General features: G+C 60.8%; 3 protein-coding genes across 12 annotated transcripts; 1 reads left to right on the plus strand and 2 right to left on the minus strand.

Moving 5' to 3' along the window:
* Positions 1–146: 146 nt before the first annotated feature.
* Positions 147–3,188, minus strand: RPUSD1 (RNA pseudouridine synthase domain containing 1). 8 transcript variants are annotated; one of them, XM_064592270.1, is made up of 6 exons: positions 3,048–3,188; positions 2,382–2,553; positions 2,163–2,286; positions 1,930–2,035; positions 1,716–1,817; positions 147–1,283 (listed from the first exon to the last, which is right to left on the minus strand). In XM_064592270.1, exons 2-6 carry the CDS (start codon positions 2,465–2,467, stop codon positions 886–888), a joined length of 816 nt encoding a protein of 271 aa, XP_064448340.1. In that variant the 5' UTR covers positions 2,468–2,553; positions 3,048–3,188; the 3' UTR covers positions 147–885. The 8 variants fall into 8 exon arrangements, with proteins under 8 accessions (XP_064448340.1, XP_045730563.1, XP_064448339.1 ...); XM_045874607.3 differs by having other exon boundaries at positions 2,382–2,572; positions 3,048–3,184; XM_064592269.1 differs by having other exon boundaries at positions 2,382–2,585; positions 3,011–3,181.
* Positions 3,189–3,369: 181 nt separating this feature from the next.
* Positions 3,370–12,057, plus strand: CHTF18 (chromosome transmission fidelity factor 18). 2 transcript variants are annotated; one of them, XM_045874614.2, is made up of 22 exons: positions 3,370–3,530; positions 3,720–3,914; positions 3,996–4,146; positions 4,313–4,481; positions 5,039–5,131; positions 5,219–5,271; positions 5,356–5,488; positions 6,383–6,592; positions 6,752–6,849; positions 7,082–7,205; positions 7,289–7,437; positions 7,623–7,716; positions 8,025–8,123; positions 8,204–8,334; positions 8,499–8,670; positions 9,576–9,800; positions 9,884–10,033; positions 10,110–10,240; positions 10,879–11,023; positions 11,137–11,283; positions 11,626–11,683; positions 11,761–12,057. In XM_045874614.2, the coding sequence occupies exons 1-22, from the start codon at positions 3,440–3,442 to the stop codon at positions 11,895–11,897; spliced, it is 2,955 nt and encodes a 984-aa protein (XP_045730570.1). In that variant the 5' UTR covers positions 3,370–3,439; the 3' UTR covers positions 11,898–12,057. The 2 variants fall into 2 exon arrangements, with proteins under 2 accessions (XP_045730570.1, XP_045730569.1); XM_045874613.2 differs by having other exon boundaries at positions 3,720–4,146.
* A 29-nt stretch (positions 12,058–12,086) lies between these two features.
* On the minus strand, positions 12,087–19,019 carry GNG13 (G protein subunit gamma 13). Of its 2 annotated transcripts, XM_045874615.3 has the most exons (4): positions 18,494–19,019; positions 13,733–16,301; positions 12,395–12,526; positions 12,087–12,215 (listed from the first exon to the last, which is right to left on the minus strand). In XM_045874615.3, exons 3-4 carry the CDS (start codon positions 12,490–12,492, stop codon positions 12,110–12,112), a joined length of 204 nt encoding a protein of 67 aa, XP_045730571.1. In that variant the 5' UTR covers positions 12,493–12,526; positions 13,733–16,301; positions 18,494–19,019; the 3' UTR covers positions 12,087–12,109. The 2 variants fall into 2 exon arrangements, 1 of the variants encoding a protein (XP_045730571.1); XR_010411775.1 differs by lacking the exons at positions 12,087–12,215; positions 12,395–12,526; positions 13,733–16,301 and adding an exon at positions 16,911–17,507.
* Between the last annotated feature and the right edge of the window lie 7,143 nt (positions 19,020–26,162).

Consider the following 26,162-nt stretch of genomic DNA (forward strand, 5'->3'; position numbering starts at 1 on the left):
CAGGGTGCTCACTGCATGGCAGGGGGAGGGTCCATCCTGGCTCCTGCTGGGGGGCCTAGGGCAGAGATCTGCCCAGTGTAGGAAAAAGGGCAGGGGTCTGGGGCCTCAAACCTCCCCATCGGATGGATTCATAGTCACTCATGAGATCAGTCACTGAGTATTTATTCTGAGGCCCCGGAGTTCAGCTACAACTAGGCCGACGTGGGCATGTCATTGGGATGGAAGAGATGGGGGCTGGCCACTCTTGCTCCCCAGCTGAAGTGTGAGGACCTGTGCTGGCCTAGGCACTGTGAGAAGACCGAGGGACGTGGCTCGGACCCTCCCCCATGTGCCGTGTGGGTGGGGAGGAGGAGGCCCATGAGCAGAATCTGGTAAAAGCAAAGGCACGAGGCAGCACTGGGTGGGCGGGATGGGTCAGGGTCCGCAGGCGGAGAAGACCCAGCCAGGATAGGCTGACCAACACAGACGGTCCAAGAAGAGCAACGAGGAGCAGGGCGCTCTGAGGCCTGGGGGCCCTGCAAGAGCCTAACTCGAGGCTGGCCCGCTGTGGGCTCTGTCCCTTAGAGAGTGACCCTGGGCAAATCCATAAAACAAGCCCCTAGGAGTGAAGCTTTGGAGCCAGGAAGGCAGGCCTTGGTTTCCCCTCTCAAGGGAACTGGGTGCTCAGAGGGAGGTCCCATCCTCCAAACTCCCCGGCAGCCTGGCTCCCCCTGCTGGCCCTGCCCGCCCCTCTCCAGGCCTGGCTGCTGGAGCCAGGGCCTCAGGCCCCATCCACAGTGGGGCTGAGCACAGAACACCCTGACTCAGGATGGGCCCAGGGCTGTCCCCTGCAGCCTCCATCCCCCTAGTGGGCCCAGCCTGCCACTCCCACCCAGCCTGCTGCCCTCAGTTGTCAGGCTCTAAGGTCCACTCTGACAGCCACTGCAAGCATGAGGCCCGCTGTGCCTCTGTCTCAGGGGGCTTGTTGGGGGGCATGGAAGTGCTGCAAGGCCCAGGACTCCCTTCTGTGGGATCAGGGTCGGGAGCAGCTCTCAGGACCTGGACAAGCTGGTCCAGTGACTGCACCAGAGTATGGGGGCTCCAGCAGGCATCAAGCGCCGGCACGAAGGGATCTGGTGTGCAGGCCTCCACACGTTCAGTGTGAGTGGGGATACGCAGATAAAAGGCGTGCAGCATCATGCGGAAGGGCTGGTCTTCTTGGTCCAATGCCTGCCCGTAGGTCAGGTCGCCCACGACAGGATGGCTGAGAGCACTGCAATGCACACGCAGCTGGTGCGTCCGGCCTGTGGGGGTGGGGTGGGGCAAGAGGACTGGTAGGGTGGGGGTGCCATTCCATGCCCACCCCTCACCCACTCACATCACCCCTAGCCCTAGCCCCTATTGCCCTCTTCAAGCCCCCAAAACCCCGAGACAAGGCAGACCCGTTACCCATTACAGACAAGAACGTCAGAGCTTAGAAGAGGGATCGACCTCGAGATCACTGCCAGTAGGGGCAGGGCCAGGTGCGCTAGACCACCCCCGTTGGTCTTCCAGGATAGCAAGGCCTGGGGTGGGTGGGTGGGGGGATAGCAAAGTGGCCCCAGGCAGGCCATTCTGCCCCGTGCCACCACATATTATGCTGTGGGACAGACACACCTCCGTACACATGGCTGAGAAGCACCATTAGCAGACAGCAAGCGGGCCTGGAAAGTTTCCTGCCTCGCCGCTGGACGCACCTGTGAGGGGCTGTAGCAGCACTTTGGAGACAGGATCGCCGGCATAGAGCCCATACTCCAGGACCACCAGCTCTGTAAGGCTTGGTTTGGGGTTCTCACAGCCTGTGGAGAGCAAGACGAGGTGCGAGGGTTGGCTGGACCTGTGGAGAGCCCAACCCACGCCAGCCCGGCTCATTCAGGGCCCCCACTGGGTGACGAGTCCTTCCCTCCGTACCCTGAGTGCCCTCGATGCACATGGTGTGAGCCCGACCCTCGGTGCTGTTCCTGCCGATGGCGTAGTTGATGGTCATCCGGCTCTCCTGCACGTGTCCCCGCACCTGCTGGGCACAGACTCACAAGCTGCTCTCAGGACCACCCACCCCTTCTGGGGAGCCCACCTGGCACTGACAGCCTGCCGAAGCGGCTGAGAATTGGAATCCCCTGCCCAGGGGGGTGGTCAGGCCTTACCAGAGCCAGATAGGCTTTGGTGACGCGCCGCTCCTTGAAGCACTTATAAGCGCTGCCCGCTGCCGCCTTGTTCAAGGCCACGCAGAGTGCCCCGCTGGTGGAGAAGTCCAACTGGTGGCAGAACCTGACACAAGGCCGGGGATCAGGGCTGGCCAGACTGGGGAGTGGCTACTTCCTCCCACAGAAGCTGCTGGGGGCCACTGGCCGGCCTCCGCCTACCTGAACCCATAGTAGGTGTCAGGATCTGCTAACTCCGGGAAGTGGTGGCGCAGCTGCTTCTGGAGGGTCGGAGTCTCCCGCCACATCCTACTGTCGATCCGCAGGTCCCAGTGCTTGTTCACCACAAGGAAGTCCTGGCTCTGGTACACCACGGACAGGTTCTCTATTCGGCCTGGTTCCATGGTAGAGGTCTGCAAGTGGGGGCTCACGGGGAGTCCACAGTGGACTCATTAGGGTCCCCGGGGTCCCCAGGGTCGCGGGTGGGAAGCCGCTGATGCGGTGTCAGCCGAGCACACGGTCCCAGTGTGTATGCACCCGCTAGGTCCCTTTCCACGCCTACCTCTGAGCTCCGACTGTGGGGCTGCCCAGCCCAGACGCAGATCCCGGGGGAAGCAGTCCTGCGCCCCGGCCCACCCCCGCGGACCCTCCCGGGACAGTGCACCAACATGCCACGGGAGTCTCTTCCTGAGCGGGGAAGGGCCAGGAGAGGGGCTGCCGCGCCCCCCCACGGCCCGGGCGGGCCAGGTCAGCAGAGTGAGGGAGCCCCCTACGCCCCCCTCTCCCTCCGCGCAGACACCCCCTCCCCGGCAGCCCCCGCCCCCCGCGTCTGATGGGCACAGGCCGCCTACCAGCGCCTCCCGCGGCTCCGCCCACTCCGGGACCGACCTGCAGCCCGGCCGCGCCGCCCGGGTTCCGCGAGGCCGCTGCCGTGCCCTGGCTCCAGCACCCCGTCCCCGCGCCTGGCGACCCAGCGACCCCGGAGCCGCGCCTCAGAGGGCCCTACGGGAGCGCGCAGCCCCGCCCCACGCCCCGCCCACGCCATGGACGGGCGGCCGTGCGGGCCAATGATGAGAATCCTGGGATGCCGCACTGGCTCTGCCCCGCCTCGCCTGCGCGCGCAGCCCCGCCCCCGCCGCGCTCTTCCCGTTGGCCAATGGAGAGAGCCGCCGGGCACGCCGGCAGGGATTGGCGGCGCCGGGACGCTGGGGGCGGGTGCGGCGCGCGGCGGCCGCGCGGGAGGTTCGGAGCGGACGGCTGGTCCGGTGGGAGCGGGAGCCATGGGAGACCTCGAGCTCGAGCTGGGCGGTGCCCAGGACGACTTCCACAGCCAGTTCGCGGACGAGCTGGAGGTGCTGGCGGAGCTGGAAGGTGGGCGCGGGCCCCGCCGCAGCCTCGTCCCCCGTAGTCCGGGAGGGCTGCCTGGAGGAGGGGAGGCGAGCGGGGGCCGCGAGGCTGGAGCGAGAAGGGTCCTCCGGCGCCGCCGGCCGCGGGAGCTCTTGCCTGTATGTGGGGACGCGCCGATCTAGCGCAGCTGCTGTCATCTTTCCCTCCTGGCAGGAACGGCGGCCCTGTCATCCCCCAGGGACCCCTGGCCCACGGTGGGCCGGTCCCGGCTGACGTCCGAGGAGGCCGTTGCTGGAGGCGACGCTGCCACTCCTTGCTCTCCAGGTGGACGTCCAGGGAACCACAATGGCAGTGCGACGAAGAGGCATCTGGCCGACCACATCCCGAGGGACACGGCTTTGCCCCCCAGTATGTCCGCAGGGGCCCAGGGCCCAGGGCTGGGGTGTGAGGCTGGGGAAGAGCCTCTGTTCCTTCCGTCTCCCTCCCCAGCCCCCAGGGTCAAACGGCTTAGGCTGGAAGTCGTCAAGAAGCTGAACTTCAGGCCCGAGGAGATGGAAGAGCCGCCCCTTCCTGACTCCCCTGCCAGGGGCATCACCCCCCCACCGAGTCCCGAGGTCCCCACTGAGCCGTGGGGCAAGGGGTGTGTGGCTGGGGGCACAGGTGTCCCAGGGATTGTGGAAGGATCCTGGGTTTCCGGAGGCCTGGGGCTGGGGGTGGGTGGGAGGGATGTATAGTTGAGTGGATCTGGGTTCCTCCGATGGTAGCAGGAGGGGTGAGTCCCTAAGACAGTCCCTGTCCCTTCCCAGGCTCTTGGATGCTGGTGCTGATGTGGGTCTCCTGCAGGCCTCGCCAGCAGCCCGAAATCCCGTCCTGAGGCGGCCCCCTGTCCTGGAGGACTATGTCAGTGTGACCTCCATGGGTGGCTGCCGGGCTTTTCTGGTCCTGCGGGCTGACCCAGTGGGCACAGGGGTGCAGGTGGGTGCTGTGTGGCCACAAGGGGGTGGGGGGCTCAGTGCTGCCCAGGAGAGTCCTAGACCTCATGTCCCCACTGGGACCCTGGGCACCCCTCAGGAAGTTCACCTGGCTTGCCTCCCTTTCCCTTTCGTATCTTCTTTTTCTTTTTTTAAACATTTTATTTATTTACTTGAAAGAGAGAGACACAGTGAGAGAGGGAACACAAGCAGGGGGAGTGAGAGAGGGAGAAGCAGACTTCCCGCGGAGCAGGGAGCCTGATGTGGGGCTCGATCCCAGGACCCTGGGATCATGACCTGAGTTGAAGGCAGATGCTTAATGACTGAGCCACCCAGGCGCCCTCCTTTTCATATCTTCTTTCTTTTTTTTTTTTCTTCCTTAGGGTTGTTTTCATCCCACTTTTTTTTTTTTTGGAATTATTGTTTAGAGAGTAAGCTTGTCCTGTTGTTGGTATGTTCGTGCTGAAATAATGCCACCTGGGTCCCTGAGCACTTTTGGGAGGGGATCCGTGAGTAGTTATGTCCTGCAACGGGATGAATGCTGCCCTCACTTTCCTACAGACTCCTTTCGTTGATATCTGGCGGCGAGGCCACGGCCAGCTGGATCTGTTGGGTGTGTCCTTCGCGTCCCTGAAGGAGCAGGTCGACAGTGAGGTGGGGCTTGCTGGGAAGAGAAGGGTGGGTCTGTGGGGGGACTGCACGTTGGAGCCATCCAGATCCCAACCTCTGGTGTTTGCACAGCGGAGGCAGCAGCTGCTCGAGGAGGCCCATCGGCTCTCAGACACACTTCGCAGGTGACACAGTGGGTCCTCCCACCCCTGATCTCCAGCCTGTAGTTGGGGGGTGTGCAGTCCTTCCAAAGGCACAATGTTCTTCAGCCTCAGGTCGGAGGAGGTCCAGCCTTTGGCAGCTCCTGAGGAAGAGATGGCCAGCAACCAAGGTGACTCCAAGCACTGCCTCTGGGTGGACGAGTTCGCACCTCGGTCCTACACGGAGCTGCTCAGTGACGACGTGAGACCTTATTATTGTTCAAGCGTGACTTGCTCTTTTGTTGCCAAAAACGAAAGCTGTAGGATTTAGCTAATTCTTATGTTGTCAGCTTACAGGGCATTGGAATGGAAGAGATGGTTTTTTGGTGTTTTTAAGATTTTATTTACTTTTTTGAGAGTGAGAAAGGGAGAAGCAGACTCCCCACTGAGCAGGCAGCCAGGATGAAGCCCGATCCCAGGACCCTTGGATCATGACCTGAGCCAAAGGCAGCCGCTGAACCACCTGAGCCACTTAGGAGCCCCAGAAGAAATGGTTTTTTTTTTTTTTTTTTTTTAAAGATTTTATTTATTTATTTGAGAGAGAATGAGAGAGAGCACATGAGAGGGGGAAGGGTCGGAGGGAGAAGCAGACTCCCTGCCGAGCAGGGAGCCCGATGCGGGACTCGATCCAGGGACTCCAGGATCATGACCTGAGCCGAAGGCAGTCACTTAACCAACTGAGCCACCCAGGCGCCCAGAAAAGATGGTTTTGATTTACACATTTGAATTGTAGTTGGGGACACTGAGGCCAGCATGGGGCTGGCAAGCTCTAGGTCACCTGTGACCTGGGCTGGGGATCCAACCCCCCCACCTCCTCGGAGCTTCTGTTTCCTTTCTTACTCATAGAAGCTGATGCTGGGATGCCCCTCGGGATGGTGGGGGCTCCTGAAGGGCTCAGGGTTATAGGAATGGAGGCTCTGAAATGAGCCTCACTCTGTCACTCACTGGCAGGGTGACCAGACACTGGTCACTTGCCACTTAGCTTCAGCCTCCTTGTGTGTTTTCTGGGGCTTAACGACAGCAGGCTGACATGAAGGGTGGGCACAGGGGTCCTCGGTGCTGGCTGTTCCTCCAGGCCATTCTTTCTTTCTTACAGTTCACTAACCGCTGCCTCCTCAAGTGGCTAAAGCTGTGGGACCTGGTGGTGTTTGGCCGAGAGAGGCCTGCTAGGAAGCCAAGGCCCAGTGTGGAGCTGGCCCGGGGTGGCAAGGAGGCCCCAAGCTCCAGCAAATGGAAAAGCCATGAGCAGGTGCTGGAGGACATGCTAGAGGCTGAGTTGGACCCAAGCCGGCGGCCCCGGCAGAAGGTAAGCCCCACCTGGCTGTGCCACACACGTCTGAGCCCGGGGGCTATGCTCTCTGGGCAGCCGGCGCCTTTGCAGCCTCTCGGGGCCCTGAGGCGCATTTAGCGTGCCGGGGTGGTAACAGGCTATAGCACGTGTGCATCTGTGTTGTCTTGGCTGCAGGTGGCACTGCTGTGTGGGCCCCCGGGGCTTGGCAAGACCACCCTGGCTCATGTGATTGCACGGCATGCTGGGTACTGCGTGGTGGAGATGAACGCAAGGTAAGTGGCAGGGAGGCCAACCTCCATCCTGACTTAGCCCTGAGACCCCAGTGGGTTGGCGGTGGGGACAGTGGAGTGGGGTTCTTACTTTCTCAGGGCTTTCTGGGGTGGTAGCCTTGAGGTGTAGGTGTGGTGGCTCAGCCCTGGAGACTGTCTGATCAGGGACCTTGGTTGCTGTCTTGGCCGAGGCCACGCTGCCCTGACGGCAATGCCCTTGGCTTCATGGTTCCAGTGATGACCGCAGCCCTGAGGCCTTCCGCACGTGCATTGAGGCGGCCACGCAGATGGAGTCGGTGCTGGGTGCTGGCGGGAAGCCCAACTGCCTGGTCATCGATGAGATTGACGGGGCCCCCGTGGTGGGCCTCCTGGGTGCCCTAGTGGGTGGGCAGGTGGGTGGGCAATGGGCTAGGGCTCACTGTGTCTTTTTTGCATTCCCTAGGCTGCCATCAGTGTTCTTCTGAACATCCTGGACCGCAAGGGCCCACAGGATGCAGAGTCAGGGGATCAGGTTCCCACAAGTGGGGGACGGCGGCGCCGGGCTGAGGGGGGGCTCCTGATGAGGCCCATCATCTGCATCTGCAATGACCAGTGAGTGGGCCGGAGCAGGGCTTTGCACAGGGAGGGGTGTGGTGGGGGGCTCCATGGGAGGGCAGAGGGCTTCTGGGAGGGTGTACCCCCAACCCTACCTGGCTGCTTCTGCCCACTGGGCTGTGGCACATGCCCTGATGTCCCTGGCTGGGCGGTGTGGTGTGCACGTGCCTGTCCCCCTGCAGGTTTGTACCCTCCCTGAGGCAGTTGAGACAGCAGGCCTTCCTGCTCTACTTCCCACCCATACTGTCCTCGAGGCTCACGCAGCGGCTACAGGAGGTCGGTGAGGGCTGGAGCGGGGGACACATGACTAGGGGGCTGCGTGGCTGACTGCGGGGTGTGGGGATGTGTCCCCTGTCCTGGCCCCGTGTCCCTCTCCTTTGCCATCCCCTCTCCCATCCAGGGCCCCATCCCCCAACTGGCCCCAGGATGTGGGGGTGACTGGACCGGTTTGCTGTTTGGCAGTAAATGGTTCGAAGCAGGGACCAAGGCTGGTCCACGGGGATCTACAGCTGTGTTCTAGGGAAGAGAGGGCCCCAGGGTGGGTTTCTGGGGGAGTGGCCACCCACCCTCCTGCCTCCCTGCAGATCTCCCTGCGGCAGGGCATGCAGGCTGACCCGGGCGCACTGGCAGCTCTGTGTGAGAAGACAGACAACGATATCCGTGCCTGCATCAACACCCTGCAGGTGGGCAGGTGCGCGGGGCTGTGGCTGGGGTGCAGCAGGGCTCAGCCGCCGCTAACCAGCCCCCACCCGTCTGTGTCCAGTTCCTTCATGGGCGGGGCCGGCGGGAGCTGAGTGTGCAGGCTGTGCAGGCCACACGAGTTGGCCTCAAGGACCAGCGCAAGGGGCTTTTCTCTGTGTGGCAGGAGGTGTTCCAGCTGCCCCGGGCCCAGAGGTAAGTGGGCAGGCCAGCCCCGTCTCCTGTGGCAGACTGAGCGCCGCATGGGCCCTGGGGGAGCATGGTCTGTGTACAGATGCCTGGGCCGCTTTGGGGAGCAAGGCATCCTGGAGGGGGATGAAGAGGTGGGGCCCCATTCCAGCCTTGGCACCCCTCTGCAGGCAACGCTGGGGCCAGGACCCGGCCCTGCCCCTGCACATGCTCTCGCTCCATGATGGGCACCTGGGTCTGGGGCCCCGTGCTGCCGAGGCGCCTTTGACCACGGCTTCCCAGCGGTTCTACCACATCCTGCACGTGGCTGCCTCCGCAGGGGAGCACGAGAAGGTGGTCCAGGTAATCTTGCTCTGCCTTGAGTGTTTTTGGGGGTGCTGGTATGCTAGCATCTGTCTGTGTCTCTGTCTCCAGAGAACCGGAGACGCTTCACACGGTGTCAAGCTCAAGGAGCAATGGGATGGGAGCAAGGGGTGGTGGACACGGTGCCTCAGGGAGCTCTCTCAAAGGTGATGGGGAGCAGGGACAGAGGCCTGGGAGGAGGGACTAGCTGGTGCCGTGGGTGGGGTGGGGGCCGGCGTGGGCTGGCAGGGAGGGGAGGTGGGCTGGGTGCATGGTGTCATCTGACTCACGGGGTCAGTCCAGTTGCTGGTCGGGACGCAGGTGATTGGGGCGGAAGGGGCTAGACAGCCTGAGTCAGTGCCTGGGAGGGTCCCCGTTCTGGACATGAACTGTGGGCACGGGGATGTGCGGTAGAGCAGGCAGGGTAAAGTTTTGGCTTGAGCAGGTGGCAGAGATGCCCCCCACCCCAGGGAAGCCTGGCCTAAGCTGTCTCCCTGACTAAGCAGCTTTGGATTAGTGGCTGTGGATCTGATAAATCCGGAACTCTCCACAGGGAGGGGTTGTGTGCGCCCCGAGGGAATGAGAGTCTCACGTGGAACAAGAGCAGGGGCTCTGTGCCCTCCGTTCTGGCTGCAGAGCTTCCTTTGGGGAGGGGGTGGGTACTGGAGCCTGTGGGCTCCTTGAGGCAGTCGTGGGTAGGGGTTTCTGTCCTGCATCTCTCAAAACAGTGGGGCGGCAGGCTGGGCCTTCCTGGCTCCTCCTTCGGGGCCTCAGGGCCACGTGCTGGTGCTAGCAGCTCTCCCAGAGACCCTGGGCTTGGCAGGGCAGGTGGGAGGTGCTTGTATGTGGGCTGGGGGCTGAGCCTGGGGGGGGGTTCAGCAGCCCACCCACCTGCTCACCCCCAGGGCCTGTTTGACAACTTCCTGCGCTTGCGGCTACGGGATTCCAGCCTGGGGACCGTGTGCGCGGCCCTTGACTGGCTGGCCTTCGATGACCTGCTGAGCCGCGCCGCCCATCACAGCCAGACTTTCCAGTTGCTGCGCTACCTGCCCTTCCTGCCGGCAGCCTTCCACCTGCTCTTTGCGTCCAGCCACGTGCCGAGGATTGCTTTCCCCAGCAGCCAGCAGGAGGTGTGTCTCCTAAACCCTGCCTGGGCCTGGGGTCTGGCCCAGGGAGCCTGGGTTTCCTAGGCCTGCTTCATCCTCCACCCCAGGCCCAGAACCGGACCAGCCGGACACAGAACCTCATCCAGACGCTGGTGGCGGGCATCGCACCTGCCACCCGCAGCCGAGCTGCACCTCAGGCTCTCGTCCTGGATGCCCTCTGTCTGATTCTGGACATCCTTGCGCCCAAGCTGCGCCCTGTGAGTGCCTCGTCCGGAGTGGGGGTGTCGCCGCTGTGGGGGCGGGCCCAGCCATGCTCAGCGTCCCTGCCCACAGGTGAGCACGCAGCTGTACAGCACTCGTGAGAAGCAGCAGCTGGCCAGCCTCGTGGGCACCATGCTTGCCTACAGCCTCACCTACCGCCAAGAGCGCATGCCCGACGGGCAGTATGTCTACAGGCTAGAGCCGTGAGTCTGCAGTGGGGTGCCAGGGACAGGAGGCTGGGCTCCGGGTGCTACGGCAGTGAGGCCAGGAATCTTGGCGAGGTGTAGTCTCCCTTTTCCTGCCTGTGGGGCAGCGATAAGGGGTCAGTTCCAGCTCAGCACTTGCGCAGATGTGATTGTGAGGTGGGGGGTTCCCCTTACGGGGCATTATTTCAGAGGCTCTGCCTGCCTCAGTGTCCCCCAGGCACTGCTCCCAGAGGGTCCTCGAGCTCCCCCAGGGCGCTGCGGCCCCATCCTGAGATGTTCCCCGGGGCCCCACTGCCCAACAAGGGGACCAGTGCCCATCGCTTTCTGTGCCATTTGCAAGGAGGCGGTAATGGTGACAGTTCCCAGTGCTCAGCTCCAGCCTTGAGCCTAGGCCCTGCCCTGTTGTCTCATTTTTTCATCCTGCAGCCTCGGGATGGTTCCCTTCTCATGCCCACAAGCAGTTGGGGAAACTGAGGCTTGGGGTGGGTCATACCCTGCTGCTATGGGCCCAGGCATTGTATTGGCAGGACTGAGCTGCACACTGCAGCCCCTGCTTCTTGGCGTTTGGGACGGGTGGGCAGGTAGCACCTGCCTGTGCTGCTGATGGCGTACTTCTTGACCTGCCCTGAGAGCAGGAACGTGGAGGAGGTCTGCCGCTTTCCTGAGCTGCCCGCCCGCAAACCCCTCACCTACCAGGCCAAGCAGCTCATTGCCCGCGAGATCGAAATGGAGAAGATGCGGCGGGCGGAGGCCTTGGCCCGGGTTGGGGACAGCCCCCAGGTAAGCCCACCCTGGGGGCCAGAGCCAGGCCAGGGAGGGCAGGGCCGTCGGAAGGGACCTTGTCCCTGGACTGGCCCTGCCCAGTCAGCCCTCACCACACCTTCTGTTTGCAGGTGGGCGGGGTTCCCCCAGGGGCCGAGGCTCCACTGGGGGGTGCCGGGGACAGAGGGGCACAGCCGCCCACCTCACACAGCCACGAGGGGCAGCGGCTAGAGCAGCGGCTGGAGCACATCCTGAAGAGAGCGGCCCTGGAGGAAAAGGTGTGAGGGATGTGGCTGGTTCTCAGCCCTGGGGGGCTGTCACTTGCCTGCTACTCAGCCTCGGGGGGTTTCCTGTGGCCCCAGCTTTCCATCTGGGCGAGAGGGGGCTCTGCTGGTTGTGGCAGGAGGAAGCTGCCATGTGGGTGATGAGGGACCGAAGGGACATGTGCCGAGTGGGTCTGCTCCAGCGTGAAGCGGGTCTGGGAAGGGGAGGTGGGCATCTGCTCCCACAGCCTGGGGCCATTGGCTGCTCCCTGGGAGGGGGCCTCTGGCCCTCCCGCCAGGGCAGGGAGTGCCCGCCACCCGTCTAGGCTGAGAGCCTGACCAGCCTGCCCCCTTCAGCCTGAGAGGGACTTCTTTGGTCGTGTGGTCCTCAAGAGAGCGGCAGCCCTGAGTGCAGGTGTGTGGGCGCGGGAGGCACGGGAGGGGTGGCAGGGGCCGGGGCAAGGCAGAGGAACAACCATGTGGCCTCCACAGGAGATGTGGCCCCGGAGACCAACGCGGCTGAGCGGCACATAGGCACGGCGGTGGGCAGGAGTGACGTCTGGTTTCGCTTCAAGGAGGGCGTCTCCAATGCTGTGCGGCGCAGTGTCTACATCAGGGACCTGCTGTAGCCGGGGTGCACCTGACACCGTGAGCCCGTGCTGGATGCCCCGGGTCCACACGAGACGCCCCAGGCCCCCACGCTTGATGCTGTCATGTTGCGAGTTCTCCGTCAGAAAATGTACAAAAGCACGGACGCTTTCAAAGAGTCTTTATAAAAGTCACACCTTTATGGAGTTGTCCTCCCTACAGAAGCAAGAGCCCGGGGGTGGGGCGGGGGGCCTCACAGGATGGCACACTTGCCCTTCTCCACCCATGGGTTGTTCTTCATCAGGTCGGGATTCAGGAACGGGTCCTTGGGGATCCCATCCTCGATCCATTTGAGGAGCCTGTGGTTGGGTAGGGTGGGGAGGGTGAGGTTGAGCAGGTGGGTGCCTGGCTTCTTAGAAGTGCTGCCCAATGGCAAGGTGCAGGGCCATGGCTCTGGCTCATGCAAACGAACACAGGGCAGGGAAATGAAATGCAGATTGGAGCCAACCCTGGGTGGGGTGGGGTCCTGGGGACTTACTCAGGGATGGTCTTGGACGACATCTCCCTCTTGAAGGCCAGCTGGTACTTGAGGCTCTCCACCTCTTTTTTCATCTGGGGCACATCCCACTCCTCCATGGCGTCGGGAGCTTCGGAAGTGGCCAGCCTGGGGCTGGAGAACACAGGAGGAAGCAACAGCCAGAGGGCTGCCAGCCTGCAGTCAACCCCCAGATGCTCCCTCCCCACCAGATTGATAGCCGGTCCGCTGCTTGGGAGGTCCCCAGGGGCTGTACCACCCCTTTCCCGGGGGTCCACAGAGGCACCCACGTAGTCCACATGGTGCAGGGCCTGGAGCTGAGGCCCCACTAATGAGGTCCCGTGTGTCTGCCCCTCCCCCCATGGGGCTAATTAACTGCAGAGAAAAGTTTTTACTCTGAGCTCTGCATCCTTATCTCCCACCCCCATCAGAGCCTTACCATGGCCTGGTCTCTTGGGAGAGAGAAGGGGCAGTGTTTCAGCCATAGCAGGACCAGGCACACAGCACAGATGGGTTCCCAGAAGCCCACCCTCCAACTGCGAGGCCCACTTCCCATTCCTGGTTGCAGAGGGGGCAATCCAGACCCTAACGTGAGGGGTGGGGCTGTGCCTGGCCTCCTTCCTGTGCCTTCCCTCTGCTTTGCATGGGGAAGCCTACCCAAGGGAAATTAATCTTGGGGCTTGGAGGATTTGGTTGCAATTTGCATCTCTAGCCAAGGGGTTGGGGGGGGTAGGTGCTGAGGGTCTTGGGGTCACAGGCTGCACAGCTGGTCTGGGACTTGGAGTGGCTACAGCCTTCTGCTGCCCCGTGTTGCCCCCACACTGTTCACAAACCGCCTGGCCCAGTTTCTGTTTGTGTACCAGCCTGGCAAAGCGGGTTGCTTCCTGCCTCCCTGACTAAAGCCCACTCCAGGGGCCCAGGGAGTCTCTTACTGGCCCCCAGGCCCTGCTCCCATCACGGGAGGCTGAGAGCCAGGGGGTTGGCTTTCTGGACCTTGGGAGGGTAGGCAGGGGTTGACAGGAGTGTGACCCTGTCTGCACTAGCCTGTGGAGGGGACTCCAGGCTGGAAGATCTCCATCTTGAGGGGGGTGGGGGTCGGCCCTGGTCGGTTGGGGACAGAGCATCCACACTAGGAGCCAGGGGTAAGAGCCGTAGGGGAGCAGAGCCTGCCTTTATGGGGGGGGGCAGCCAATAGGGGGCATGCAGTTACTCCCCTCCCAGAGACCCCAAGTTCAGCATCCCCACCCCTGGTCGGACAGCCACGTGGTGGGGGGCTCTCCGCGGCGGGGGCGGGGGCGGCGGTCTGCCCGCAGCGCCCACCGCCTGCCCTGTCTGCCCTACCTGCGCGCAGCGCCGCCGGAACCGGCCGCCCGTCCCGCGCGCCCCGCGACGCCCCCGGCCACGGCGCTCGGCGGGCACTGCGGGCGGCGCGCACGGCGCAGGACGCGGCTTCCCTCCCCCTCGGCCGCCCCGCCCCCGCCCCCGCCCCGCCCGCCCGAAGACCGAGGGGGTCCTCCCCGCCGGTGGGGTCGGGCCTGTTGGGAGGCGCAGGGCAGCCGCCTCGGTCACAAGACCAACAGGCAGGGGCATCTGGGGGTTAGGATGGTCCAGGTCAGCCCAGCGGGACCCGCCGCCTCGGTTTCCTGCTCTGCACGGGGGGCCAGTTCATTGGACCTACCTTGGACGGTGCCGGCAAGGGCCAAGTGACAAGGACCAAGTGATGGTGAGTGACAGCGAGGGCCAAGTGAATGAGTGAGCGGGCACACAGGCCGGCAGAGCCCAGGCAGGTGCCCCGCCCACTCCTGCCACCTGGGGCCAGGCCCTGGCACCGCCCCCTCCCCCCTGCCCTCCTCCTCGGTGCTGGGCCTACCCCAGGGACTTGGCCTCACTCTGCACGCCCCGTCAGTCCCTGCGGATGGGGGATGCAGGGATGGCAGTGTGGAGTTAGCTCTGGCCGTGGACAGTGGTCTCCTACAGTGGGGCTGGCACCGAAGACTTTCATCCCTTAGACTGTACCCTAGCCGTCCATGCGCTGCCAGGCTCTAGCCGTAGGCCAGGCGGGAGTAACAGGGATGAGGCCAGGACACTGCACGCCCCTGGGGCCTCAGCAGTGCCCTGGAGCTGAGCCATCCACAGGTGTGAGCCTGTGTCCCCCATTTCTAGGCCGGCGGCAGGCTGACTGGGTAGCTGCCCTGAGGGCTGGGGGTCCGTCCACTCTTCAGTTGGCCCTGGACTGGGAATACCCAGACTTGTTCTGTGTAGGCCCAGGGGATGCGAGGCTGTGTCTGGCTCAGGGGTGCCCAAGCCCAGGCTGAGCAGCTTTGGGGGCTCTGGGGAGGGAGGGGGCGTTCCTCCCTCACTGCAGGCCCGTCCCCTCTCCTCTCTGCCTGCTCCTCAGCTGGCCCCTCATGGGACCCAAGCAGACGCTCACTCTGCCCTCCATCCCTCAGGGACGAGACCACATCCCGTTCTCCTCAGACCTGATGCCCTGGCTGTGTCTGGCAGGCCCCGCTGCCCAGCTCTTGGGGGAGCTGTGCCCTTGGGGCCTTTGGGTGATGCAGGTACCAGGCTGCATCCTGGGCAGGGGGCCCCCAGGCAGCAACAGCAGCCGCGGAAGGTAGCAGGGCTCAGCTTCTCAACGTCCACCCTCACAGAGGCCTGCTCTAGGCCTTTGGCAGGAGCTCTGGCAGCCTCCTCTGGGCTGGGGGCCTGTGAATGGTCCTGGTGTCCTCACCTGGGAGGGAGAATGGGGTGCCTCCTGCCCCTTTGGGCTCCCGAGCCCTCCCTGATGCGATTCTGTGAAATGGGGTCAGCTGTGCGTCCCTGGCCCCTCTCATGCATCAACATGATGATGCATCTGGAAGCACTTCTGGAATTGGGGCACATCAGGAAAATGAGGGATTATTTTTATTATGGATTTATGGGGGGTGGGGGAGCTTAGAGCCCAGGGCCCTGCCATCCTCCTCAGGGCAGATGGCCGGCAGCCCTGAACACTCGTGGGACCGGGGTGCTGCTCACACCGGGTGGGCAGCCCAGGGCAGGGCCCCAAGTTGGCCCTCAGGCCTGGCTCAAGGTTTGGGCTGAGACCTGGGCTGGCCCGACCCTGCCACCCAGTCATGCCTTCTCTTCAGACTGCACAGGCAGAACTGGGCACCCAGGGCCAAGCTTTGGCCTGACAGCAACTGGAGAGTCCCCTGGGAGAGGGCCTGGTGTGGCCTGAGTCCGGTGTGACAAGGGTCTGCTTCCGGGCCCTGCTTCGTGGGTGCTGTTTGAACACTCCGCTGTGGTTGCAGCTGACGCCCATGCAGAACATGGCAGGGGCACCTGAGCCCAGCTGGGTGGCAGTGCGCGTGGCAGGACGGTGGGAGTCAGGCCCGCAGGTGGGAGCTGTGTGGGGGCACGGGGTCCCGCACATCTCTCACTGCTGTGCTCTTTCCAGTCTCTGGACGCCGGCCACATTTGCTGCTTTGGGGACTCTCCAGGCTCAGACTTGGTCCTCATGCTGACCACAGCCCCAAATAATGGAGGCCACAACTCTGTGTGGTGGGCCTCCTGGTGCACGCCTGCTCTCGAAGGAGGACCCACGATTCTCACCTTCCTGGGATGCTGGGATGCTGGACGAGGGTGGGGTGGGGAGGCAGTGACAGCTTGTCCTCCAGCTGACTGCCACCTTGCAGACACCCAGAGCGGGTCCAGAAGGACCAGACAGCATGCTGAAATTAGCTCCAGTAACTGGGCTGCTGGTGAGACCCAACGTGCTCATCGTGGCCTAGAAACAGCCGCTCTGGGCCCCACTGCCGGGCTCCTGACACACAGGTGGATGGGCACTGGGGGCCGGGCTCCTGGGGATGTGGTGGGCACTGTGAGTCTCTGTGGCAGGACCTCCCCCAGCAGTGCTGATTTTAGTGCTCTGGAAGAATAAAGAAATGGTGTGTGTGTGGGATACCCTTATCCCTTCTGGGTGGGGCCCCGAAGAGGGCTCAGGGAGGAGGGGGGAGGAAAGGCCCCCACTAGACAGGGACCTGCAGTCTAGTGTTGTCCCTGACACCACTCTGAACTGTGGGTCCTCCCCACTGGCAGAGGCCAGAGCTGGGGCTGGGGTGTGTCGCTGGTGGCCCAGGGCTGCCCCCAGCCGCTTTTAGCCCCGGCTCCGGGTGGGGACATGGGCACACTCCGCTGCTCCTGAGACCAGACTCCTCAGAGGGCAAGACATAGCCCGGGGCAGATGGCCAGCCTGTGCACAAGCACAATGAGGGCCGAGGCGAGACTGCAGCTCTGCTTCAGACTGCTGGGGGTGGGGGGTGGGTGTCAGCACCCCCCCCAACCCTCCCAGGGCCACAGACTCATCCCGAGGTGGTGAAACCTGAGGATAAGCGGTCAGCGCTGCAGGGCCCGGGCTGGACTGTCAGCATGCAATCCTAGGCTTACGACAGACCTGGTGGCCACGGCCCCAGCTGCCCCACGCGAACTGCCCACTTGTTTCTGCCCCTGCAATGACTGGCAGAGGCAAATACCAGGACTGCAAAACCAGCAAAGAAATCTTTTATTTACCTTGTTAAACAGAGCTCATAAAAAAAAAAAGGGACTGTTTTTACATAATCTTGAAAGCTTGAGAACGGCTGTCAAAAATAACCAAAGCTCTCTTAGGCTGACGTGTGCAACAAATGTAAGACACGACTTCAGGGAGGCCCGGGCGGGAGGGCGGCTCCTGCCTGCGAGACCTCGTGAGTCAGTGTCAGGGATGCCACTTTGGTTGACTTGGTTCTTTCCAGCAGCTCTGTGGCCAGTGAACAACACCAGGCCCCCCTCGGCAGCTGGCCCGGGGGCTCGAGGTCTCAGGGAAGGCAAGAGACCCCTCAAGCAGCTCCTAACACTCAACCAAAGGGACTTGTGGTTTCTAAAACAGACGAATCTGCAAAGGTACAGGCGGTCCCTGTCTTGTGAAGGTCTGGGCGGGGGGGGGGGGGGTGGCTCTAAGAGACAGCAGGGTGCAGATGAGGCCAGCTGTGCCACTGGCTGAGACTCCTGTCTGCAGGCTCACCGTCCCCCTTTTCTACCAGCCCCAGCAGGCCCCTGGCTGCCTCCTCTCGGGCGGATGCTTACTTTGCCTCGTTACCTGTGGAATGAAGAAGAGACAGCTCAGTGCTGCCCCCCCCCCAAGGCCCCTGACCAGGTGGAGCAAGGCAGGCCCAGTGTGAGAGCATGGTCAGCTGTTTGTTCGCAGGTTCTGGGAGCTGATCATCCTCTGCTGCTTCACCGGAGGAAGCAGGTGCAGGACCACTGCCCCTGCATCAGGAGCTGGGCCTGGGAGTGGCCCCACACGGTGACAGTGGTCTGATGGCCAAGTCAGCAGGGAGAGCCTCTGGTACCCCAGATCACGCCCACTGCTGAAGGCAGTTTTATGCCAGAGGCCTTTTAGAAACAGCTTTGGGGCCCACAATTTCTCCCTACCAGAGGAAACAGAGGAGATACAGGGGACATCATTCTGAGTCTTCCCCCAAAGGCCAGGACGATGTCTAATAGCCAGGGCAGCATGTGGACAGCAGCCTGGATGCAGAGGAGGAGGCAGGCCTCAAGGCCCAGCCGGCAGACAGATGGTGTCCGTGAAGAGGAAGGGGGGGCAGAGTGAGTGAGACTGTGTGCAGAGGGGAGAGGCACCCTACACAGACTGTCCAAGCTGGAGAAGAGTCTGGGGGCAGGAAGGGCTGTCCTTGTATTCCTGCGAGACCCTCCAGCTGTGCGCATGGTAGGTGTTGAGGCTGCCACGTGTCGGGAAGCCACTCAGAGATAAGCCAGCCCCGGGCGATGGGGTTGGAATCCAGACAGGCTGCCCGCCACCAGCACCGGGCACTGTCTTGCGTGAGTCGCTTGTAGCACTACTTATGAACGTGGCTCAGGGCCCTTCCTGCCTCTCGGACCCACCCAGCTCTCCAGCCTGGCCGAGGTGCCTGTCACCCAGAACTTTGCATCCGGGGTGAAACCACCCAGAGGGCACAGGCAGAGCCCCTGGGGTAACGCCATCCTGGTGACGGGCTGCAAAACCCTAGTGCTCATAAAATAAACACGACCCTCAACAGAAAAGGCCAAGGCCTGCACACGTACTGAAAGGCTCCACCAGGACGCGTTCCTGAAGCTCATGTCCACGTCTGTCTGGCCATCGCTGATCCAAATCAGAAGCTCGTCCCTGGCCCCCGGCGTCAGCCCTTCGCAACCTCAGATCCGCCAGGCACAAACCCGAGGGCACACGCCTGTGCTCTGCGCACTTTCCCCAAGCTGGAGGCTGTTGCAAATGCAAAAACCATTCTCGGCTCGGAGGCCGTACAAAAACGGGGCAGCCCCTGCTCTAACTGCAGGGTACTGAGAAAGGGGACAGGCACCGGAGGAGAAGGGAGAAGTGCCCGTGCTGTGCCCGCGCCGCAGGGGCTTCACTGAGACCCCCGCGGCCCTCATGGAGGGCCCTCTCCTTAGGGGCTGCCCTGGAAGGCCGGCCGGCCCCCATCCCCGCCGTGCGGACACGCCCTCCAGGCAGTCGGGGGGGTCGCCCCGACCACGGTCCCGACTTCCCTACAGACTCTCGCCCCACTGAACCAAACCCAGATACCGCCAGCTCTCCAACCACCCACTTACTTCCGCCTTGGGAAATAACTTCCGGGTAAGTGTCGGAAGGGGCGGGGCAGCTGGAGCGAGTGGGCGGGTCTCGCGTTACATCACACGTGTCGTTACCATCCTGGACCACGGCGACGGCGGGGGCGTGGGGGGGGGGGAGATCGTGCAGTGGAGAGAGTTCGAGGTGTCACGTACCCGATTTTCAGATTATTGGCAGCTGGAGCTCACTTCCCGACGTGGAATTCTTTGGCCAGAGGCATTTCCAGGCTTCTGTTACGTTTTGGGAAGATGACCTTCGAGGGGGCCTGGACACTCCCACCAGCGGGGTGGGTGAGCGAGTCCGGCCGTGGGACCCCGTGTAAACCCGAGCATTGTTAGAGACAGACGACAGCGCCAGGCCAGGACTCCACTTGGGTCTCCCCCCCGTCTCCCCACTCAAGTCCCCCCCCAGGTCCCCCCACTCAGGTACCCCCTTAGGTCCCCCCCAGGTCTCTCCCTCATCATCTCCCCACTCAGGTCCCCCCCAGGTCTCTCCCCATCAACATCTCTCCACTCATGTCCCATCCCAGGTCTCTCCCTCAGCGTCCACCAACTCACATCCCCCCCAGGTCTCTCCCTTAGTGTCCCCCCACTCAGCCCCCCAGGTGTCTCCCTCAGCATCTCCCCACTCAGGTCCCCCCAGGTCTATCCCCATCAGCATCTCTCCACTCAGGTCCCCCCCCGCAGGTCTCTCCCTCAGCTTCCCCCAACTCAGGTCCCCCCAGGTCTCTCCCTCAGTGTCCCCCCACTCAGCCCCTCCAGGTCTCTCCCTCAGCATCTCCTCACTCAGGTCCCCCTCAGGTCTCGCCCTCAGCATCACCCCACTCAGGCCCCCCACAGGTATCTACATCAACATCTCTCCACTCAGGTCCCCCCCAGATCTCTACCTCAGCATCTCTCCATTCAGGTCTCCCCCAGGTCTCTACCTCAGCATCTCCCAACTCAGGTCCCACCAGGTCTCTCCCTCAGTGTCCACCAACTCAGCCGCTCCAGGTCTCTCCCTCAGCATTTCCTCACTCAGGTTCCCCTCACGTCTCCCCCTCAGCATCTCTCCACTTAGGTCCCCCACAGGCCTCTCCCTCAGCATCTCCCCACTTAGGTCACCCCCAGGTGTCTCCCTCAGTTTCCCCCCACTCAGCCCCTCCAGGTCTCTCCCTCAGTGTCCCCCCACTCAGCCCCTCCAGGTCTCTCCCGCAGCATCTCCCCACTCAGTTCCTTCTCAGGTTTCCACCTCAGCATCTCTCCACTCAGGTCCTCCCCAGGTCTCTCCCTCAGCATCTTCCCACTAAGGTCTCTCCCAGGTCTCTCCCTCAGTGTCCCCCCACTCAGGTCCCCCCAGGTCTCTTCCTCAGTGTCCCCCCACTCAGGTCCCCCCCAGCTCTCTCCCTCAGCATCTCCCCACTCAGGTCCCCCTCAGGCCTCCCCCTCAGCATCTCTCCACTCAGGTTCCCCCCAGGTCTCTCCCTCAGCATCTCCCCACTTAGGTGCCCCCCAGGTCTCGCCCTCAGTGTCCCACCATTCAGCCCCTCCAGGTCTCTCCCTCAGCATTCCCCACTCAGGTCCCCCCCAGGTCTCTCTCTCAGTGTCTCCCCACTCAGGTCCCCCCCCAGGTCTCCCTTCAGCATCTCCCCAGTCAGGTCCCCCCCAGGTCTCTCCCTCAGTGTCTCCCCACTCAGGTCCCCCCTCAGGTCTCCCTTCAGCATCTCCCCATTCAGGTCCCTTCCAGGTCTCTCCCTCAGTGTTTCCCCACTCATGTCCCCCCAGGTCTCCTCCTCCATTTCTTTTCTTTTCTCCACTCATGTCTCATCCCAGGTCTCTCCCTCAGCGTCCACCAACTCAGATCCCCCCCAGGTCTCTCAGGTACCCCTCCATTTCTTTTCTTCAGTGACTCTCCATTCAGGTTCCCTCCCGCCAACAGGTGTCCTCCCTCAGCTTCTCTCCCCCAGGTTTCCTTTCAAGGTATCCCCCAAAGTAGCCTCCCCTGGCCTGTCCCCAGGTCTCCCCCACACAGTTATCCTCCCCAACTTTTCCCTCAGGTCTGCCCGCTCAGGTCTCCCCACTCCATGTTGTCAGTTTACAAAGCAGTGGAAACTCTTCTTCTCTGCTAAAGGACTATTCTACATACCTGAACAGGCTACATACTTACTGTTGAAAAGGAGCTTTTGTGGCCTTAGATCTTGACATCAGCCACTTAGATGTGGAAAAGTTACAGGCTGGACAGATGGGTGATGGTAGGCAAAGCTTGTCTTCCAGTGTGACTTGGTCCAAGGACTGCAGGCGATGTCTCCAGCGGCCTGGTGGTGGCTCTGGATCATGATGAGGGACGGCATGATGGCAGGTTTGCAGGGGAGTGGGGAGCTGTGGCTTGGAGACAGAACTGGGCCTCGTTGGGGCACAGGAAGGGAGCTGTGATGTTTGGTACCCCTGCGAAGCCTGGTCACCCTGGTGACCCACATCCAGTCTGGCTCCACCACCGTCTGTGCCACGTCTGTGCTACTGGGTTTGTAGGTGGAGGCCAAGAGTGCCGCTCGACACCCACACGCCCAGGGTGGCACTACCATGGTCCTGTCTTGGTGAGTCCCTGAGTTCTGGCCTCAAGGCTACTTCTCATCCCTTACTGTTGGCTGTGTTCTCATGCATTCCTTCCTTGCCTCCCCAAGGCCCCTGGCCCGGGCCTGAATGGGATCTGGGGTGTGCAGATGGGAAAGTCTCACTTTCTGGGAACCCTTGTCTAACAGGTACAGTGCAGAATCTCGAGGACCCCAAGTAGGCCTTGGGCTAAGGTCTGTGGGACTGCACCTTGGGGAGCGGCCTTGTCAGGGCAGAATTTGATGGTACACTTCACCTCATCAGCACCCCAGAAAGGCACTTCTCAGGATCTTCCCACGGGACCCATTTAACTCAGAAGACAGAAACCCTGTGACTCCGCGTGGTGGATGGTATCAGAAGGCTCAGCATCCCTCTCAGCAGGCTGTGTGCGCCACTAGGTGGAGCCACAGGTGCACGTGAGCGCCACCCCGGATCCCCAGGCTCAGGACCCTTACACTCTCTAAACCGTTTTTGAACTTCTGTTGTGTGGTGACGTATAGGGAAGGGTATTTACTACATTAGAAGCGAAAACAAAAAATATGGTGCATATATGTTTTTTTTTTTTTTTCCAAATCAACAGTAATAAAATTCACTGCACAGGAACACTTCCTCTTAAGGAAAAGCAACATTATTTTTCTAGAACAAATTTAGAGGCGTTGTCTTACATTTGTGCTGATCCTTCAAAGGAAGAGGTGCATTTTTCGCTCTGCTTCTGCGTTCAGTCCCTACCAACATCACCATTAGGTTTGTGCCCTTTAAAGAGAATGGGTGTGAAAGGCAGTTTTTAGCAGTCCCGTGATAGTCGTGTCTGTCCTGCAGACCCCACACCCCAGCGACTAACCCAGGAAGCAGGCATGGCTGCCTCACGCCCTTGTTCTGTCTACATTGATTTGCTGTGTTTTGACTCTTTCTGTTAAAGATAAAGAGAGTCAGACATAAAATACTTAGGATGATTTTATGGGCAGAAATGAGCTTGCAACAGTCTGGTTTGTAATCAGGGTTACTCCGGACATTAAGGAGCTGCCCCTTTCAGTCCTGCTGAGGCCCAGGTTATTTGGGATTCCCAGAAGACACTGTCTCGAGAAACCCCGAGAGGAATTGCAGGTGAGTGGGGCTAATGTGGGATCTGGTCCCCAAATCCTGCAGAAACTCAGTGGGGGGACCACACATACATCTGTATCAGGCAGGGACTTTGCAGATCAGTCATGAAGGGCAAGGGCCTTGTACCTTTTGGGGGCTGTGGAGATTCTGAGCTGGTATGATTATGGGGAGTCTTGGTACTTTCTAAAAATAATTAATAGACTTTTTTTTTTAAGTAGGCTCCACACCCAATGTGGGGCTCTAACTCATGACCCTGAGATCAAGAGTTGCACACTCTACCAACTGAGCCAGCCAGGCGCCCCTAGACTTCCTTTTTTTTTTTTTTTTTTTTTTTTTTTGAGAGAGAAAATCTTAAGCAGGCTTCCTGCCCAGTGTGAGCCAACATGGGGCTTGATCTCACGACCCTGAGATCACGACCTGAGGAGAAATCAAGAGTGAGACACTTAACCGACTGAGCCAGCCAGGCGCCCCTCTACTTAGGGCAGTTTTAGGTTTCCAAGAAAATAGGGCAGAAAGGACAGAGCTTCCACGTGCTTCTCTGCCTACACAGCATGCCCCACTGAAGACCTCTCGTGCCAGTGTGGTGTGCCTGTCACAGTAATGAGCTGGCGCTGACATGGGGTCATGTACTGAAGCTGGCGCTCTACCCCCACATCCTCTGTTTTGCCTGGTGCCCTCTTTCTGTCCTGGGACCCAGTGGTGTTTGATCCTCCTGTCCCCTTGGACTCCTCTGGGTTGGGATAGTGGTGATAGTGTCTTCGGCTTTTCTTAGTTTTGATGGCCTTGACCATCTGAGATGTGTTGGTCAGGGATTTGGTAGGATCCTTGTCACTTGGGGTTTATGAGATGTTTCTCATCTCATCTCATTTTGGGTGGGGAAACGGCGACCGCTTCTTGCACTGTGACCTTTCTGCAGGTCCCCCTTTTCTTCCCTGAGACAGAGAGGAGCTGGGGGGTGGGGAACAGAGGAGAGGGAAGGAGGGGGCAGGGATGAGCATGTGACATTACTGCCTCTGGCCGGAGAAGCACGTGGTGTCCCAGAAGTGGCAACCACAAAGCAGGGCCAAGGGAAATGGGCGCCCAACATTCTTGAGCACCTGGTGAGAGCATCTGGCTGGGAACAGCTGTCTGGGAGAACGTAATGGGGAGCATCTGGTGGGAGCACCTGGTAGGAGTCCCTGTCTGGGAGCACCTGGCAGGGAGCTCTGCCACCTCTCCTTGGAGCCTCATCTCAGGGGGAGCTCCTCGTTTGCTGGTGGCTGGGCTCTGTCCAGGGAGCATGCGTTTTCCTGCCTCAGCCTGTCAGTCTCCAGGGATCCTCTGGGCACCCTGGCCCGCCTGCCATCTCCCTGTTGGGCTTGCTCCTTAGGTAAGCTAATGGGAACATGAATTCAGACCACCGTCTCCCACAATTTCCCTTTGGCTTTTCTGGAGGCTTAGTTGTGGCTGTGGGGGATTCTTAGGGCCTTGAGGTGCTACTTTTACGTGCTTTACCCCTTAGGACCCAGGTGAGGCTTTGAGGACCCCATTTCTGCTGGTGCAGAGGACAAGTGGAGGGAAGCTTGGACTGGTAAAGGCAGCTCTGTTCCCAGCCCAGCGCTGGTTGTGGGTGACCTGCTTCTGCTGAGGACCGAGCTCCACAGGGAGCCGGTGGGGAGGGAAAGGGTATACGGGTGTGTGCACAGACCCGACAGAGTGGTGTGCTTTAGGAGCTTGGCAGGTGCTCTGGGTTGAATGGGTTGGGTTGGCCTGGATAGGGGGGAAGTCGCTGGAAGACCAGAACCCTTGGGTGCCCATTCTAAGACATCACCTTCACCTTCCTAGCACTTTGTTGGGGGAGCAGCCTGGAGCCCCATGGCCGTCTGGGTCCCACACTTGCTGCTCCTGGTGATACCTGGTTTGTGGTAAAGCCCATTTCCTGGTTTAAAGATGTGCATTTGATTCCACTCTCCACTGACACATTTTAGCTGAATGATGATCCGGCTCTTGGCTTTTAATGTTCTCAACAAGCCTCTAGACACGGGTTGATGGACAGCTTTACACACCTTTTCTGCAGGATCCATGACCAAGGCAGCCCTGGGTGGACCTGGCAGGATGTGACTGATGGTTCTAGCTGCCTTTGGTGAGAGTGTTTCTAGACCCTTCACCCATAGCTTCTTCTGGACCCTCTGCCTGTGTGTGCCCCTCACCCTGCGGACTTCCCAGTTGTGGTTTCCTCTAGCATTTATTTTTAAAAATTTTTTTAAAAGATTTAATTTATTTATTAGAGAGTAAGAGAGAGAGAAACAGTATGAAAGGGGAGAGGGTCAGAGGGAGAAGCAGGCTCCCCGCTGAGCAGGGAGCCCGATGTGGGGCTGGATCCTAGGACTCTGGGATCACGACCTGAGCCGAAGGCAGTTGCTTAACCAACTGAGCCACCCAGGCGCCCTCCTCTAGCATTTAAAGCAGAAATAGAACCAACTCTGCTCCCCAGAAATTGAACTTTTGTGTTTTTTTTTAATTGTTTTTTGTGGCCTGTCTTTAGAAAAGCAAACCGGATGTTGAGTTGGGCTCACGTGGACTGCTTTAGCTGTGGTGAATAGCCAGAGCCTCCCATTTTAATATGCACATGCCTCCTTTCTTTCTCCCCAGTGGGGCTGGCGGAACTTCTGCTGTACATGACCCAAGCCACCCCATTTCACTGCCTATGAGCTCAGAGCTCTCTGTGTAAAAAATAAAGAAGTAAGCGAAAGGAAGGCAGGATGGCCCGCTGCTGACCATGCTCCCACAGCCTTCTGGACCCTGGGAGTTGGACTCACACATGGTCTGGTGTCTCAGGGACAGGTCTGGTGTTTATTGTGGAGAAAGACTGCTGGGGTTCACACTCTGGTGTTGTCCTTTCCTAGCTGTATCACTTTAATTTCCCTATGCCCTGGTTTCCTCACTTGGGAGCTGGGGTTAATGGTCTCTGCTCCACAGGGTGCAAGGATGAGATAAACTAATAGACAGGAAGGGCTGATGGTTAGCGCCATATAAGTGTCAATCCAAGACAATGGTGATGATGACAGTGATGCTGGTGGTTGATGATGGGGATGATGGGGATGATGGTGATGATGATGGGGATGATGGGGATGATGGGGATGATGATGGGGATGATATGATGGTGATGGGGATGATGGTGGTGGTGATAATAGTGATTGTGGTGATGGTGATGATGGGGATGATGATGGTGATGGGGATGAAGGTGGTCATGGTGGTGACAGTGGTGGAGATGGGCCCCACAGCCTTGGCTGCACCATGTCCTGAAGCTGCTGCTAACTGCCAGGATACAGCCAGAGGATTCTGACCCCCATCTCTCAGAACCAGTTCTAGCTTCATTCTTTCCAACCTGACTTTGGCTGTGGAACACACACAGGACTGTAATGTAATAACATTCCATTTTATCTCCTTAGAGTCA

Source organism: Mirounga angustirostris, unplaced genomic scaffold (assembly GCF_029215605.1).
Source record: "Mirounga angustirostris isolate CCGP_5_RB_7025 unplaced genomic scaffold, mMirAng1.0.hap1 SCAF_5, whole genome shotgun sequence".
In the NCBI taxonomy this organism is placed as follows: domain Eukaryota; kingdom Metazoa; phylum Chordata; class Mammalia; order Carnivora; family Phocidae; genus Mirounga; species Mirounga angustirostris.